We start from the raw sequence: 17,046 nt of genomic DNA, 5'->3' as shown, positions 1-17,046 counted from the left end.
AAAGTTTCTGAAAAATAAGAATGAAATAAGATATGTAGAGTTATATTTAGTCACCTCAAAATTAATAACAGCCATATATTCATTGGAAAACTTACAAAGGATTCTTCAGGTGTAAATTAACCAAAAGATGCTTGCTTGCCTCTACTTGAGCAGTTAATAGGTTCAGAGAAAGTTATGCATCATAGGTCAGAAAATGGTACCTTTTGAATGAGCATAGTTCAAAAGGGGATGTAGATGCTAAAGATTGGAAGAGAAGCCTGAGGTAATGTGATGGGATAGGGGATTAACAAATCCTCCACATAAAGTAGAAAACATTTGAGTTAGTGTTCAGAAACGGAGGTAACATCAATGGGGTCTGGTTGATACAGCAGAGTAAGGGTTTAATGAGATTGATAGTCTTTGAGAAGGAAGGGGCTAGGTGACTAGCTCAAGTGGTGGAGAGTTTTCTATGATATTTTTATGAATATTTCTACTTGAAAAATAAGTTTTTGGAGCCTTTAAATTGGCCTCCCATGTGTAATAAAATCAATAAAAAATATATCAGTACATGCTTGTTCTGTGAGACTCTTTAATGAATTTAAGAGTTTGCATTTAGCAAGAACAAGATCTAACCCTTTCACCGTTCCCATTTTCATTGTAAATATACCCAGCAACTAACACAGTTGATGTTACTAATCCTTCATATGAGTTTCTCAAAAAAAAAAAAAATCCTTCATATGATATTTGATATTTCACAACAAAATTTATTTAGTTACAACAGATATGCATTGGATGAGAAAACAAGATCTAAATATGAAAGATCTTCATTTGAAACAGTAATTTACATATCCAATTAAAACTTTGAAACCTTTTTGATTGACTACTTATCCAGATATCAAGAATCCCAGTGCCACTGATAACAAAACCTGGAAATTACAAAAATTACCTTAAACTCTACACAGTGAAGTACCCTGTAATTGTGGACTAACCTAGTCAACATCACAACCACAGGGCAACGGTAGTGCATTACCATCACCCAGAAATCCTCGTAAGTTTGTGGCAATGGACCTTGTGTGGCAATAAACTGAGAAATGTTTTCGGAGGAAGAAGTCTACAATTAAGATACATATTGAAGGGTCAAACCAAGAACATCCAAACACCATATAAATTCCTAACAGGCATTACCAACTAAACATTATTTTATTAATTTCTACCGTGATGAGGCTCGCATTGATGTAGCCCCTTGCTGCCGGTTTGTAATCCTTACATGAGTTAAGAACAACCCTATTCTTGTCAACTGAAATCAACAAAAATACAGTAATCTGGTCACTCTTATATTTGCCCTTCAAACCTAGTATGTGAATATAAAGATATGAGCAACATTATTTGAAAACGACATATACATGGTATGACATCTGAATAGCGATTTTTGCTCAAATTGACACTGTCAAGAGCCACGATACAGCTTCTCCTTATCTCAGATGGTGTTATCCTATTGGCCTGGAATCACATATAACAAAACTTAGTACTGTAACAGAAAGAAACATTATTAAAAGTTAAAACAAATAACTATTTAGACAATTACCCCCATCTTTCTGTCTCTAAGAACAGACAGCCAATATCAAACCTAGTTGTGCAACTAAAGCCTTCATAGCCATCAATAAGAAGTCTGGTTTAATATTCTCTACTTTGTGCCTCTACACTGCAAATGCAGAAGACAATTATACACAGATATGTTCTTTCCTAGATTACATTTTAAAAAATAAATAAAAGGACCCTCTTCCCAACTTCCAGACTTTTCTCAAACCAATTCTATGACAAGAACGCAGTAAAACAAAGTAAGATTGCCAGTTGGATATTAAGTCAGCAGCCAAATTTCAGTATGATTTGTGCAATGACGTACCGACTTAATAACATATGTTAATTGAACTTGACTCAAAAGTCCAACGTACCATAACCAAATACAAATATAGAAGATAAATCCATTCATACTACAACCAAATACATCGAAAGTCCAATGTTTAACGAATCTGTGCGATCATATCCTTCAAATTGTATAATCGAACACCAACCCATTTCAGTTGCAGACCATGGATGATTTCACCAGCAAATACCCTTCTGTTTTCGATGAGTTCCTTCCCGGCGGAATCGGAGTTTTGCCCCACGTCCGCCTCACTGGTGAGGCGTTAAACCTCGACGCCGAACAATGCTTGGTTTATCAGAGCAATACTTATAAGAAGCAGACTGCTGATCGCCTTTTGAAGCTCTTGATGATATCAAAAACCAACAAAATTCCACTTAGCATCATTGATTGCTTGAAATGGGATTTGGTTCTTCCTCATAATTATGAAAAAAAAGAAAAAAACCATAGTTCCGGAGTTCTCTGACTATTTTCAAGTCGTAGGTGGCAGGAACAGAGATGAAGATGGTGTTTTGGAGTTGGTTTGTTGGAGTGATGAGCTTGCAGTTTCGGTTATGGAAAAGAAGGGTTCTATTGCATTCCCTATGCAATTCTCGAGAGGTTTTGAGATGGATAAGAAGTCGAAGAAGTGGGAAGATGAGTGGCAGAAGTTGCCTTACATTTCTCCATATGAAGATGCTTCTCATCTTCTGCCAAATAGTGATGATGGAGATGGGTGTGCGTGTGCGTTTGCTCCCTCCTCCTCGTCACTGCCAAGGAGTCCAAAAGCAGAATCCCATCGTGCAGTGCGGTGCAGGTAGTAGTGTTTCTTCTTTCATTTCCTTTCCTTCAAATGTGCAATTCCATAAACCCACTGCTGCTGCCGGCTTCTTCTTCCCTCATTTTTTTTTTTTCTTTCTTCTTGTCTTTTGGGTGAGGAAGAACTGTCTTTTGGGTGGGTGAAGAAGAAGAATAGCCGAAGAAGAGACAAGATGGTCTCAGCAAAAGAAGTAGGGACTAAAGTTGATGTGCGGAGGAAAAGAAAAATATTTGATGGGAATGGTGAAGAAGCGGGTGGATAAGAAAAAAGTGAAGAAAAAAAAAAAAAAAAGTATTTTGGAGTGGGATACGTGTCCGTAAATTTACAAAATAAAAATAAAAATCGCGTTAAAACGTAACAAATTTTCACAACAATTAAAGGATCAAATCTTACGTACGTCAAAATAAAATTTAATTAATTAATAAAATATTAGATTAGTATTGATCACAATTAAAAACAAAGAGTCTTATAAAAATATTGTCACGTTTTATTTTATCCCTAAACTTTTTTAATTAGTGCTATTTTTCTTTAAAAAAAAAAAAGTGTTGTTGATAAAATACTTTTATAACAAAAGTTTACACAATAAGTTGTTATTAGTTTCCGTCTGGACTTACTAGTGACATTATTTTTTTCCCTACCATTAACAACTTGTCATGTAAACTTTATTGTGAAACTTTTGTAAAAATATTATGTCCATAACTTGCATTAAGAGAGGTAATTAAAACAATAAATTCTCTTTTCATATATATATATATATATATCTTGTCTTTTTTGGTAATTTATAACTTAGACAGCCACTTTTATAAGTGTTAGCCAAACACTGAGTTTTTTCAAAAAACATTTTTTGATAATTTTTACCAAACACACTACTTTAAAAAAATAATAAATAAAAAAACTCAATTTCATACTACACTTTTTAAAACCGCCACTTTTTCAAAAAACACTGTTTGAAAAAGCTAAACCAAACTCACTTTAGTAGAACTAATAGATTGGTTTTTTAGTCCTTTAAACCCACTTATTTCTTTTTTGGGGGGAGGGAGGGGATTACACTTTATCCATCTACGGTTTGCCTCAAATTTAACTTACCTACCTGTAATTTCATTTTTGACACTTAACTCACCCATGCTTCACTCTGTTACTATTCCATAACCCACCTCCCTATCAAGACGTTACTCTAACACATTTTTTTATCAAAAACAAAACCTAAAACAGATCAAACACTCATCTCTCCCAAAACACACTCTCATCCACACGTGCTCACCAAACACATTGCAGGATTTAAGTCTACATTGCCTTCATAATTTACCTCACAAGTCTGCATTGCTTGTATCTACCTTACGCATTGTAATTTTACATGTTTCTAAAAACTTACATGCTAGCAAGAAGGAAAATTAATTGCATCACAATTCACAAAGAAACAATTGCATTTTGCTTTCTTTGGTTTCCGTAATGTATAATTGCATGCAATTTTACATTAAATCAAATCTCACTGAATTACTGTTAATATTTTTCACCCAATAATAGCTTTCACATTCTAAATTTGGCTATTCTTAGAAATCCCCAAACGTCCAACAATGCTATGCACCAAAAAAAGAAATAATTTGTTGGGTTCTAAGACTTTAGATTTAAATGTATTAGAACTTCATTTTGTAATGTTGACAAACCATGATCAAAAAGTTTAGTCTTATTTTAGACTTGCTCAAAGTATGTTTATGTGTAAAGTTGGAATCGAATGTACTGCAGAATTTACTGTGTAAATCTGCCTAGCTCGATCAATCAAAAATTAGACTCGATCGATCGAAGCTCGTGCTGCTTGTTTTTCTGCAGAATTTTCCAACTCAACCCAAGCCCATTTGACGTGTAGGGTTTTATGTTTTGCTTTAAGTGTAAAAGGAAAAACCCTAGTCACGTTTTGCAGTTGTTGCAGTTTTTGTTTATGTTGTGTATGTGAATCTCTTGTGAGATCTAGAGGTGTTTGCCTTCACATATACGTAGGGTTATCAAGAATCAAGATTATGTCAAGAGTTTGATGATCGATTCAGTTGCTGCATAAAGGGCTTAAAGAAAACACAAGTGGGAGTACTTGTGGATGCTGTGGATCTGAGAAAGAAGTAGTTCGTGGGCTCGAAGCTGTCATGTGGTCATGATAGTAAGTTTCCTACTCGAGGTAGCAATAAGATGTTAATGGGCTAAGTCGCTATTGTGTAAACTTCAATTCTTTCATAGTGGATCTGTTTTACCTTGAGTATGGCTAGGTTAAATCCTCCCCAGGTTTTTTACCAGTTTGGTTTTCCTAGGTTATCATATCGTTGTGTTATTTATTTTCTACATTGTTTCAATGATATGATTTATCTGTGTTAACCTAGATCTGCATAATTTACCTAAGTTAATCACTTGGCTAAATAACTAGGTTAATATGATTGTGTTTAAGGGGTCTAAAAATGTACATAATTTCTTCCTCACATTATTCTAAACGCATTTACTAGACCATGAACCATCTGGATTCTGATCGTCATCGTTTGCCGCTACTAAAGTGGACTGGAAGGAGACCCAGAACGCGCACGTGTTCAAAGTTGATGTGCTTGGGCTAAAGAAAGAGGAAGTGAAGGTGGAGATCAAGGACGGTCGAGTTCTACAGATAAGTGGGGAGAGGAGTCAAGATCAGGAAGAGAAGAGTGACACATGTCATCACGTGGAGAGGAGCAGCAGAAGGTTCTCGAGGAGGTTTAGGCTGTCGGAGAACAGTAAGGTCGAGGAGGTTAAGGCTGCAATAGAGAATGGTGTGCTTACTGTCATTGTGCCCAAAGAGGAAGTCAAGAGGCCTAATGTTAGGCCCATTCAGATTCTTATCAATTTATTTAGACAAAATTAAATAATAACAAGTGTTATAACAAAATATGCAACATGAATCTAAATTTCAGTTGATAGAGACAATAACTTATTTGTTCTTATTAATTTCTTTAGATAAAGTAACAATAAGTGTTTTTCTTCTAATTTGTATTAAAAAAAGGGTAATGTTAACCTTTAATTATTAATATATCATTATAGAGATATTAGGCATAATGTAAAAAATATTAAATAAATTGATTTTAAAACAAAAATTGTAGTGTGAAAAGATTAAAGAATCAGTCCAATTTGAATCAAAATAAAGAACCTAGAAGTTTAGAACCACTCACTATTTTCAGTTTCCTTTGCAATCGTATTTTTAAAACCATAATGGATTCCTATAATAATAATTTTTTTTTATAATAATATGATAGTTACAACAAAAAAGAAGGGGATTTGAACCCTGCACATTTTTGTTGGACACACAACAAAAAATAATCAATAGTTTTGTAGCTCAACTTTCCCATAATCCCTAGAATTAATATGACTTTTATTTGATATATAGATTAACGTGTTCAAAGTTGATGTGCTTGGGCTAAAGAAAGAGGAAGTGAAGGTGGAGATCAAGGACGGTCGAGTTCTACAGATAAGTGGGGAGAGGAGTCAAGATCAGGAAGAGAAGAGTGACACATGTCATCACGTGGAGAGGAGCAGCAGAAGGTTCTCGAGGAGGTTTAGGCTGTCGGAGAACAGTAAGGTCGAGGAGGTTAAGGCTGCAATAGAGAATGGTGTGCTTACTGTCATTGTGCCCAAAGAGGAAGTCAAGAGGCCTAATGTTAGGCCCATTCAGATTCTTATCAATTTATTTAGACAAAATTAAATAATAACAAGTGTTATAACAAAATATGCAACATGAATCTAAATTTCAGTTGATAGAGACAATAACTTATTTGTTCTTATTAATTTCTTTAGATAAAGTAACAATAAGTGTTTTTCTTCTAATTTGTATTAAAAAAAGGGTAATGTTAACCTTTAATTATTAATATATCATTATAGAGATATTAGGTATAATGTAAAAAATATTAAATAAATTGATTTTAAAACAAAAATTGTAGTGTGAAAAGATTAAAGAATCAGTCCAATTTGAATCAAAATAAAGAACCTAGAAGTTTAGAACCACTCACTATTTTCAGTTTCCTTTGCAATCGTATTTTTAAAACCATAATGGATTCCTATAATAATAATTTTTTTTTATAATAATATGATAGTTACAACAAAAAAGAAGGGGATTTGAACCCTGCACATTTTTGTTGGACACACAACAAAAAATAATCAATAGTTTTGTAGCTCAACTTTCCCATAATCCCTAGAATTAATATGACTTTTATTTGATATATAGATTATGGAAAAGTTAACTACGATGTTTGATTTTTTATTTTTATTTTTAATAAGAGAAAATATAAACAATTTTAGAGTCAGTTATAATATGTTATTAATCCAGCAGCTCAAACACTTTCTCTCCTAAACTTCCAAGTACTTTGTGCATGGGAAGGTGCCAATTCAGTTGTAAGACCCTTGGCAATCACAAAGATTCAGTGTAAGGACATTCTGTCATTGCATATTGGCATATAACTGTTAGAAGATGTCTTTGACACCGAACAAATAAAATCACAAACTTCAAGCTTTTTTCGGAGCTGTTAAGAGAGGAACATTTACACAAGGAAGAATATTAACGTTTCTAGCTTTACTTTTTAAGTGTTAGCTTAAAAAAAAGAAAGAAATAAATAAAAATAAGATTAAGCGGTGTGAAATAAAAATAAGGCAAAGAAAAGAAAAAAAAAGAAGTGAAAGCCAAAGGACCTTGTGATGTGTTAGGCTCAAGCTTTGTTGGATGCTCTTAAAAAATGTACATTTACGCAAGTAATATTACATAAGCATTAATTCTTGTTTTTTAATAGAATAGTTATATGCTTCTAGTTTTAGTGTTAGTTTAAAAAAGAGACTGGGCTTTTTAAATCTGTCATATATATGCTTCCATAAGCATTATATATGAATGTGATAGCTCATCAATATATATATATATATATATACACACATATGAATGTGATAGCTTCCTTATTTGAAAGCTTGATCCATTGCCCATACAGATGGGCTGTAACCGTAATTTACAATTCTTCTTATGGGAATTAAACATTGCAATTAGAAAGTATCAGACTAATAAGACTGAAACGTTCTTTAAAAAAATCCCTCGAAAGACCATAAAAATCCAGTATAGCAACCTGTTTAGACAAATCAGAACAATTAAAGTATCATTGGAAGTAGAGGTAGACAGGTGCCACTATTGGGTGTGACCATGGTTGTCAAAATCCCGATCTGGATCCTTCGATCCTACGATTTTACAATCTCACCTGCCCAAAACGATCTAAATCTTTCAATGATCTTAACGATCATTCAGGATCGTATGATTCTGATGATTCCAAACTATTTTGGTTTCTTGTAATCTTCTTTAACTTAACAGAAGGTTCAGTTTGACCCAAATGAAAAATAATATTCCAATAGATCAAGTTTTGCTATTCTAATGTAGCAAGATAGAGTGTTAGTTGAAAACAAATAAAAAATAACATCCCACAATAGAGTGTTACGTTTTGAGATTTTTGACATCTTAAATGATGCTTACAAATGGATGTAATGATACATGATAATTACATCAAATTGATGCAAATTTTTTATTTTTTGCGAATGTATAATTTATGTGATTATTTAACATACCAATTTGTTTTTTTTATTTTTTCTCAAATAATGTAGGATCATACGATTCACAATCTGATCCTACGATCCACGATCACACCTACCTCTCACGATCTTACGTAGGACCCTGATTTTGACAACCATGGGTGTGACATTGACAAAGATCCATGAGCTAGAAGTTTTGACGATGCCTAGTAAGGGAAGACTAGCAGTTCAAATTGGATTACAATTTGCTAGCTTCTTGATATTGTTGCTAACGTGAAGTAGGTGATATTGCTTATAACGTGATCCTCTCTATGTTCGGAATAAACAATCTTCTATAAAAAAATATAAAAAACAAAATCTCTAGCGATAATACTTTCCACATACAACTATACAAGTGAAAGTCAAATTTGTGTAATTTTTTAATACTCTTAGGAATACAATAAATGCATACTGACCATCATATATAAATAGAAAGTTCCACTATAAATTTAATTACTATCATGTAAGAAAATGGAGCATATATTTATTATACTCCTAAAATACTGAATAATTACTCGTCAAATTCATGTTATAATCATCATAAAAAACAGCAACAAAAGCTTAGGCCTCAAAATGTTGGGGTGGCTTATTGGCTATAGATATGAATAGATTGATTAGAGTTGACAACATGTGTAAACAAACCAAAATTCATGTTATATGAAAAAAAAAAAAAAAAAAAAAAAAAAAAAAAACTAAAATGAGCCAATCTGAACTTGACTAAATTAACTAAAACTTGGTAATGGGACACCTTGGAGGCCTAAAGCTAGATGGACCGGCATCCTCAATTTACAATCAATGTAGCAGCCAGCAAGCTCCATCGATTTTGGAGGTTGTGTTAAACGTTATTACGATTTACGAGGAACAGTAGAAAAAGGATTGTGGAGACTATTTTACCAAGCCACAAAACTCCAGGCTAAAACAACATTCCTACTTTTTTTAGCTCCTTGTTTTGAATAAATCCCAGGAAGGAAAGAAGGAACAGTGGATGCAGAATGCGCCACATAATCAACCAGAGAATCTCATTGTTTGTAAGCAATCTGTTGAAAATTTAAGGGTTAAATGACAACAGATCGTTGAAATTAGAGTATCACCTAAAGCTGTGAGTGACATTGGAAGAGGTTTCTTCACAACTTAAGCAAGTGATCGGTAGATTCTTTTCAAATGTTGTAGACTCACCTAAGTCTAGAGAAGCTAAGCAAGATGTTGTCAATACAAGTCCTAGAGAAGGAACCTAAAGACAGGCAGAAAATTTGGGGTAAATATCTGCTTTGTGACAATGTACATATTGGGAGTGGCTCTAAATATAGGAGGTTGACTTGTTTCATTATTTATCGGAGTCTTAACAGACAGAATTGCTTTTGTAGCCTTCAGAGTAAGGAATGGGGCTTTCTCATGGAAGTGGCATATTTGATATCAGGAAACAGTCAATAATTAAAAGAAAAGGATTTATAGAGGAAGAACTAGAATATGACAAAATTTCCCAAGGTAGATATGGATGCTCAAGGCCTTTTTCAAAGATACGCATCAGACTCAAATTTCTTATATATTCAAAATAACATAAAGTGGTTCTTTACAAAAGTTTTGTGTCAAGAAGCTCAGGTAGACCCCATCTACATAGGATAATTTCACACAAAAATCTTACGAATCAGAAATGCTAGAACAAACCACAAAGATTTCAGAGGACATACATGATATAATTAGTATCAACATGCAGGAAGGAACAAAGAGATACAATAACACAGAAAACATCAAATTAACAGCTACTCTGATTGGACAGTGCTACTAATCACTTTATTAAGCCATTTTGCTTCTAAAATGGTGTTCCAAGTGGCTTCCTCACTATGTCCTCATGACATCTTTAGGAACTCATATATTATGCTTAGATCTTGTTACTTCCAAATGGGTCTGCCTATATATTGATTTGTGGTACATCCCTTCTTTCTATCCCCGATCAAGGACATCTGTATGGTCCAAGTCATTTAGAAACTCGACTGATTGGTTAAAGACTGCAGTTTTGCCCACATCATGTCACTTATCATGACCTTGCTTTGTTTCTCAATTGAAGACTGCAAGCACAAAATGAGCAAACAAGTCCATATTATATTGCCGGCTAGTTGCCACTAATAAAACCAATATGCTCCTGCCCAATTGTAAAAACTCATTTATCATTGAATGAAATTTTGAAAAAAACTTGTAGTCACTTACAGATTCTTTGATCATGTTTCTAGATCAATAGGTGCAACAACCTATGTGTAAAACAGGCCAGATATTTAGAGGTCGGTTGGACATTTGTGCAAACCCACAAACACATACATATAGCTCACAGAGAGAGCCAGACATGAATAAGGAAGATAAAAAATTTCCAACCAAGAAGAAACTTACAGGGAATGGAATGTAAGCATGCCTCCCATTAATAGGCTCGACTTTGAATCCATATACCCTACCACTAAACCATGAATAGCCCTTTGTGCAAGGAGGGTTGAGCACATGTTTCAGATGCATTGCTCAGAACAACACAGATCATGTAATTAGGATCTGCAAAAGAAGCAAACAAAGGCTTATCATTTGCCCATCAATTTATAGGACAAGGGACACAGGAAGGAACTGTAAATTTTCGCCCTATATTGATTTTAGACTTCTCCTAATACATGAATATCTCTTTAGACATAAACGACAGCTTGACACTAGTCTAACATGCACACTATAGATAACATGCATGCAAGAAAATGACCAAAAAAGAAGTAAGTTTAAAATACCACATTAATTTTTAACACTATGTTCCAGGAAACTTTATATCTCCAAAATGATTTTTGGGCATTTTATGCAGTCCAACATGTTTCAACAACATGATGTGTGTTTTCCATAAATCATGGCTAACTATAAGTTTCCACATCAGATTATAGGACATTGTAAGAACAATTATTTTTTAATAAACTACCATTATATTTGAGATAGATACCCATCTCACGCAGCCCAACATTGACGCCAGCTTTCTCTTGCAGTACACACAAACGAGATCACAATTGTATCCCCATTTAGCAACCCTGTCATGAGTAATATATGTAGGGTAAATTGTTGACATGACAGTCCCGTAATTCTATGCACTCAACAAGAAGTCTAGAAGGACATGAAATTGGTATTTAATCTCAATTGTAGGGTACTCCCTTGTCACTGATATCAAGATAAATTTTCTTTCCCTTGTGATTGGTAAGTTACACAAGCACTTGGTGGGTGGATCTTGAACCCATGTTCTTACCCCCACCTAACACCTGCATGGAGAGCTGGTACCAGTTTAGCTAAAGCTCATTGGCTCCTCCCATAATAATGGGATGGAGGATGAGTTCTTGGGTTCAAGACTCAGGAGGTGTGTGTTACCTAACCAATAAAAAGAAAAGAAAAGAAAAATATACTGAACTTGAGATAATGGCCAATTAGTTAACATAGAAATTATTGTATGTGAAATACAACTTGATAACACTGCAAACCTTGAGATAATATTCTAGAGGATGCACAAAAATCTAGATTCTTGCTTCAAAAATTTCTTGATTTATCCACAAGAGGAATTGCAAAAACAGTTGACTTTTACCACTTCCAGTATAAAGGATTATTCAATCAAATAATTAATTGCAAATTGGTAAGTCCGAAAATAAATGAATTGCTTCTAGTGTATTAGTGTCCTGCCCCCCACCCAAAAAAAAAAAAAAGAAAAAGAAAAAAAGAAAAAGAAAAAGAAAAAGAACTGCTAGTTGCAAAACACCCAGACTCCAGGTATTTAGACAAAAGAAAATCACATCCCATGTAGCTTAAACTTTTGGGAAATTTAGTAACTTATCATGGTATCTGAGTAGGTGATCTTGAATTTGCTCTACCTCTCATTTAAAAGAGTTAAAATCCCACGTGTTGAGTCTCACCTATTAAAGGAGGAGTCTAGGCCCTGACGTGATAAGGAGTGTTAGAACAATGATTAATTGATTAAATTTTGGCGAAAAGCACATTTTCGTCCCTACATTTTCACGCGATTTCCATTTTGGTCCCTAAATTTTTTTTTTACCGCTTTTAGTCCCTATCCTGGAAAACGCGTCTCGTTTTTGTCCCTGCCGTTACATTAGAAACGGAAATTGCACAGGTGGCAAACGGAAGATGACGTGGCTATTAAAATAATAATAAAAAATATTATTTGACATTAAAAAATGCCACGTCAGCACCTAAATTAAAAAAAATTAATTTATTAATTTTAACTAAAGAAAAAAAAAATTAAAAACTAAAAAAAAATTAAAAACAGAAAATGAGAAAACAACATTAAACTCAGAATCAAAGATCAAACCCGACATTTTCCTTTATTTGAAATCCAAATAAAAAACATTTTGTTCATTGCTCATCCACTAGATTCAACTTACTAAAGCTCTCTCTCATCTAAATTGAAGCTCTCTTTCATCTAAAGCTCTCTTTGTCTCTCATATCAAAATCTCTGTCTCTATCTCTCTTTTGGCATTCTCTTTGGATCTGGGTTGAGAGAAAGAGATGGCTTCTCCGCCTCTCTCACGCAAAGCGAAGCCGATACGATCGGCCAAAACCCCTCAGTCCTCGCTGTGTTCGAGGACCGCCGTCGCGAGCTTCACACCACTCGGTCATTATCGGTCTTCTCGATACTGGAATCTGGCCAGACCGGCGTAGCTTTTCTGACACCACTCGGTCTTCTTGGTCCGGTTCCGTCTCGGTGGAAGGGAGCTTGTTGGTGGGTGCTGGGTTTGACTGGGTTCGTTGGTTGGGATTGAAGGGAGCTTTTCCGACACCACTCGGTCTTCTCGGTCCTGTTCGTTGACTGGTTTCATTGTTGTTGGTTTGATCGGTGATCGTTTTAGGCATTTGGGGTTTGGGGTTTGCTAGGTTGTTGTTGGAATTTCACATTTTGAATTCCGCATTTGGGTTGTTGTTGGAATTTCGCATTTGGGTTTTGGGGTTTGCTGGGTTTGGGGTTTGGGGTTTGCTGGGTTGTTGTTGTTGTTGTTGGAATTTCGCATTTTGAAATTTCTTTTTGTTTTTTAAGTTATTAACTTGTAGTGGTATGGGTGTTGCTGGGTTTCTATTCTTAGGATGGTTTGGTTTGGTTTGGTTTGGGTGTGGTTTAGTGTGAGTTTTCCTGTGTTTGTTCTTGTTCAACCTCTTTAACTTGGTGATGTTCATGTTTTTTTTTTTTTCCCTGTAGGTTTGATGTTCATGTTCTTTGATGTTCATGCTCTTTGATTTTGGGTTTGATGTTTCCTGCTGGGTTTATTTTTTGATTTAAGAAGAACAAGTTTTTATGTTCTTATATTTGTAATTTTTTGTTTGTAATTCTGTTTTTAATTTTTTTTTAGTTTTTAATTTTTTTTTCTTTAGTTAAAATTAATAAATTAATTTTTTTTAATTTAGGTGCTGACGTGGCATTTTTTAATGTCAAATAATATTTATTATTATTATTTTAATGGCCACGTCATCTTCCGTTTGCCACCTGTGCAATTTCCGTTTCTAATGAAACGGCAAGGACAAAAACGAGACACGTTTTCCAGGATAGGGACTAAAAGCGGTAAAAAAAAAATTTAGGGACCAAAATGGAAATCGCGTGAAAATATAGGGACGAAAATGTGCTTTTCGCCTTAAATTTATCATTTCCTAATAGCTTAAACTTTTACTACAGTCAATAATTTATCATGTTTATATCCTTATTGTTGTGCCAGCAGTGTGCTTGCATCATTTTCGAAATTTTTTCCGCCAATAGATAATTTTGTGCTTTGTAGGCTGTGTGGCTTTCTTAGGGTTAATTCATCTCTTATATTTTATATGCATTACACCGGTTTTCATATATTCTACTTTGTTTTATGCTTTTCTTTGACTAGTTGCCTCTTATTGTTATTACAGGTACAAATCTGGGCTAGCAATAAAATACACAAGGAAGAAAGGTCATGCACGGGAAAATGGGATGTTCAATCTCTGATCACTTCTTCACCAGAGTTTTATGGACCAGAAAAGTTGGGTAGAGAGGATAAAGCACCTAGACATGTAAAATTTGACTTCAGGAATCCCGTTCGGTGCCGCATTATTTGGATAACCCTACGTCTACAGCGACCTGGTTCAAATTCTGTTAACTTTGGGAAAGACTTCAACCTTTTGTCTCTAGATGAAAACCCTTTTGCACAAGTAAATCGACGTGCCTCTTTCGGAGGATCAGTTGAAAGTGACCCTTGTCTTCATGCCAAAAGGATTCTTGTAGTTGGAAAGAAAGTTATGGGGCTCACATCATCACCTCAAGTCCCTGACCAAGTGAATTTGAAAAACTGGTTGGAGAGACCACCGCGATTAAACAGATTCAAGGTACAACTAATGCTTCTGTGCTTTTTCTTCCATATTTCAGTTCATTATTGGACTTTGTATGGTATGCATTGCAACTGACAATCCTCTTTTATTTTTCCAGGTTCCAATTGAGGCTGAGAGGCTGTATGACAATGATCTTACCTTGGAGCAGTATCTGTCTCCTGCTTCACCTTTGCTTGCTGGATTTCGTCTGGATGCTTTCACCGCAATAAAGCCTCGGGTTACCCATTCACCCTCGTCAGATATCCATGATACATCATTGACATTTTTGGAAGACAGATATATCTCTCCAGCTGTGCTGTATATACAAGCATCTTTTCTCCAGGTATTTTACTGGGTCTGCTGTCTTAAAGTGCTATTAGGTTAGCCAGGATTATCCTATGTAGCTTATTTACGTAGCACAGTGGATTTGAAAATGTTGTTCTATTTCTGTTTATATGTTTTCTTTTGTGCTTATATATGGTAGGCACTTTCATATGCTTCCTTTGGTCAGCCCTTGGTTTCTTTGACCAATCTAGTTCTTTCAGCATGCAATTTTTTAGATCTTGACAAATACTTAACAAAAAAATGACATTTGCCTCTCTTGTTGACAATTGCTTTCTTTTTATGGCTATCAATAATGATCCAATAATATGGAGTGGTGAGTAAGGTTAGGTGTTTTGAGTCCCTTGGTGTTGGAAGTAAGTTTACCAGGAACGGGAGTAAAAAAAGGCTTGGGCCTGATGTAATTATTCATGAATAGTTCTCTTATCTCTTTGCCTTGTGTTGATATTCCTAGCTTTATGGCCTGAAGTCTAGTTTCTCTTTTTCACATGAAAATAATCTAATTAAAGGCTTAAAGTATGTGAATTGCAATTTCAGTGAGAGCTTATTTAGAACGATAATATCACAGGAACCTAATAGCACGGTAACAATTGCGGAATATCGACTGCCAGAGGCTAAGGCGGGAACAGCAATGTACTTTGATTTCCCTAGGCAGATACAAACCAGACGAATTTCATTCAAAATTCTTGGAGATGTTGCCGCATTTGCAGATGACCCTACGGAACAAGACGATTCTGGTCTTAGAGCTCCATCATTGGCATCTGGGTTGTCATTATCTAATAGAATTAAGGTGTATTACTATGGTGATCCTTATGAACTTGGGAAATGGGCTAGTCTTTCAGCTGTTTGAATGGTTATTTAGACACAGGTAGAAAAGGGTTAGGGGAGTGATTGGGATTGGTTGTGGTTGTTATATAGTTCATTTTTTGTTGTTGTAATATCAGTATGTAACATTATATTCATTGATGTAATAATATCAAAGTCGTGAAATCAGAGTAGCTTGTATCTTCTGTCAAAGGTAATTTGATCTCCACTTTTTTGACAATAGCTGTTGGAATCCCAGATTTTTGAAGTTTTGGTCCAAAACAAACTCGTAGATGTGGTTTGCACTTAAGGTCCCGGTCCCACCTATAATCTGGGGGCCACATACTGGTTAGGTAGCATCATGCACTGTGTACATGATCGGTTGAATTTAACCAATATCATATCATTCAATGTGTGGTTCCCACCAACTGTGAGATATTGAGATATTGGTTGCATACTATTCATTGAGAGATGTTTTATCCACAAAAATTTCATAACAAATTTTAAGTGGCAGATTGTTACGGGTTGTTATTAATGAGGCAAAAAAGTAATTTCAACGGTAAACTTATGATTTGTTGTGACACGTAACACTTTTCATATATTATAGATAAAGTACAAATATTTTATTACGATTTATTATCTTAAGGAATGGTTGCATACAACACACATCTCACATGGACTAAGCATGGGGCCTACCCCTATGTCAGAGGAGGGGTATTGTATGCATCTGTTACACAAAATACCACTTCTTCCTCTTTATGATTCTATGTTCTCCCTATATTGTTTTATCGGTCGATTTGCACCCGAAGATGAATTGAAATACAATAAAGAATCTTTGCTTTGTTTTGTTTTTTTAACGTCTAAACTGGATGAGATGAATGAAGTAATTTGTAATTTAACATTGGCCCGTTCAGCCATTTACTACAAAACTTCATCGCACCTCCCTTTCTCTTAGGTAGGAGATATGGGAAGGGGGCAGGGAATGAACTTGTTCTTTGGAACATAGATTGTGATCAAATATGAGAATGAGACAAAAATAAATGCATCACAAAACTAAACTAAGCAGAAACAAATTTAGCATTGCTTGCTTATATTTGGAGGCTAATCAGTTCATAGGCTCGTATTAAAGCTTTTCCTTAAGGGAACAGCTTCACATTTCCACATTCTTAATTACTAAATAAATTTGATTTATACATAAATCTCCAATAGTTTTCTTTTCTTTATTTAAAAAAAAAAAAAAAAAAATTTGGATGAGCTTAGTTTTACTTGT

At 34.7% G+C, this 17,046-nt stretch overlaps 3 protein-coding genes across 3 annotated transcripts in view; 1 reads left to right on the top strand and 2 right to left on the bottom strand.

The window, feature by feature from the left end:
* Positions 1–700: 700 nt before the first annotated feature.
* LOC136071400 (protein-tyrosine-phosphatase PTP1-like) lies at positions 701–2,054 on the bottom strand. The gene is made up of 4 exons (XM_065782629.1): positions 1,565–2,054; positions 1,383–1,479; positions 1,194–1,276; positions 701–1,090 (listed from the first exon to the last, which is right to left on the bottom strand). Exons 1-4 carry the CDS (start codon positions 1,568–1,570, stop codon positions 875–877), a joined length of 402 nt encoding a protein of 133 aa, XP_065638701.1. The 5' UTR covers positions 1,571–2,054; the 3' UTR covers positions 701–874.
* Positions 2,055–2,069: 15 nt separating this feature from the next.
* On the top strand, positions 2,070–15,970 carry LOC112041052 (uncharacterized). The gene is made up of 8 exons (XM_065782669.1): positions 2,070–2,157; positions 2,384–2,623; positions 5,234–5,526; positions 6,091–6,360; positions 13,345–13,427; positions 14,174–14,648; positions 14,749–14,973; positions 15,541–15,970. Exons 1-8 carry the CDS (start codon positions 2,070–2,072, stop codon positions 15,820–15,822), a joined length of 1,956 nt encoding a protein of 651 aa, XP_065638741.1. The 3' UTR covers positions 15,823–15,970.
* Positions 9,805–17,046, bottom strand: part of LOC112041048 (putative disease resistance protein RGA3) — a 40,863-nt gene continuing 33,621 nt past the window's right edge. The window contains exons 10-13 of the mRNA XM_065782668.1: positions 11,236–11,341; positions 10,680–10,832; positions 10,503–10,543; positions 9,805–10,363 (exon numbers count right to left, since the gene is read on the bottom strand). The gene's annotated coding sequence lies outside the window, so the exon portion shown is untranslated. The remainder of the gene's footprint in view (positions 10,364–10,502; positions 10,544–10,679; positions 10,833–11,235; positions 11,342–17,046) is intronic.

The sequence above is a fragment of the Quercus suber genome, unplaced genomic scaffold (genome assembly GCF_002906115.3).
Source record: "Quercus suber isolate HL8 unplaced genomic scaffold, Cork oak 2.0 scaffold_309, whole genome shotgun sequence".
Classification (NCBI taxonomy): domain Eukaryota; kingdom Viridiplantae; phylum Streptophyta; class Magnoliopsida; order Fagales; family Fagaceae; genus Quercus; species Quercus suber.
This window is presented reverse-complemented; position numbering and strand designations above follow the sequence as displayed.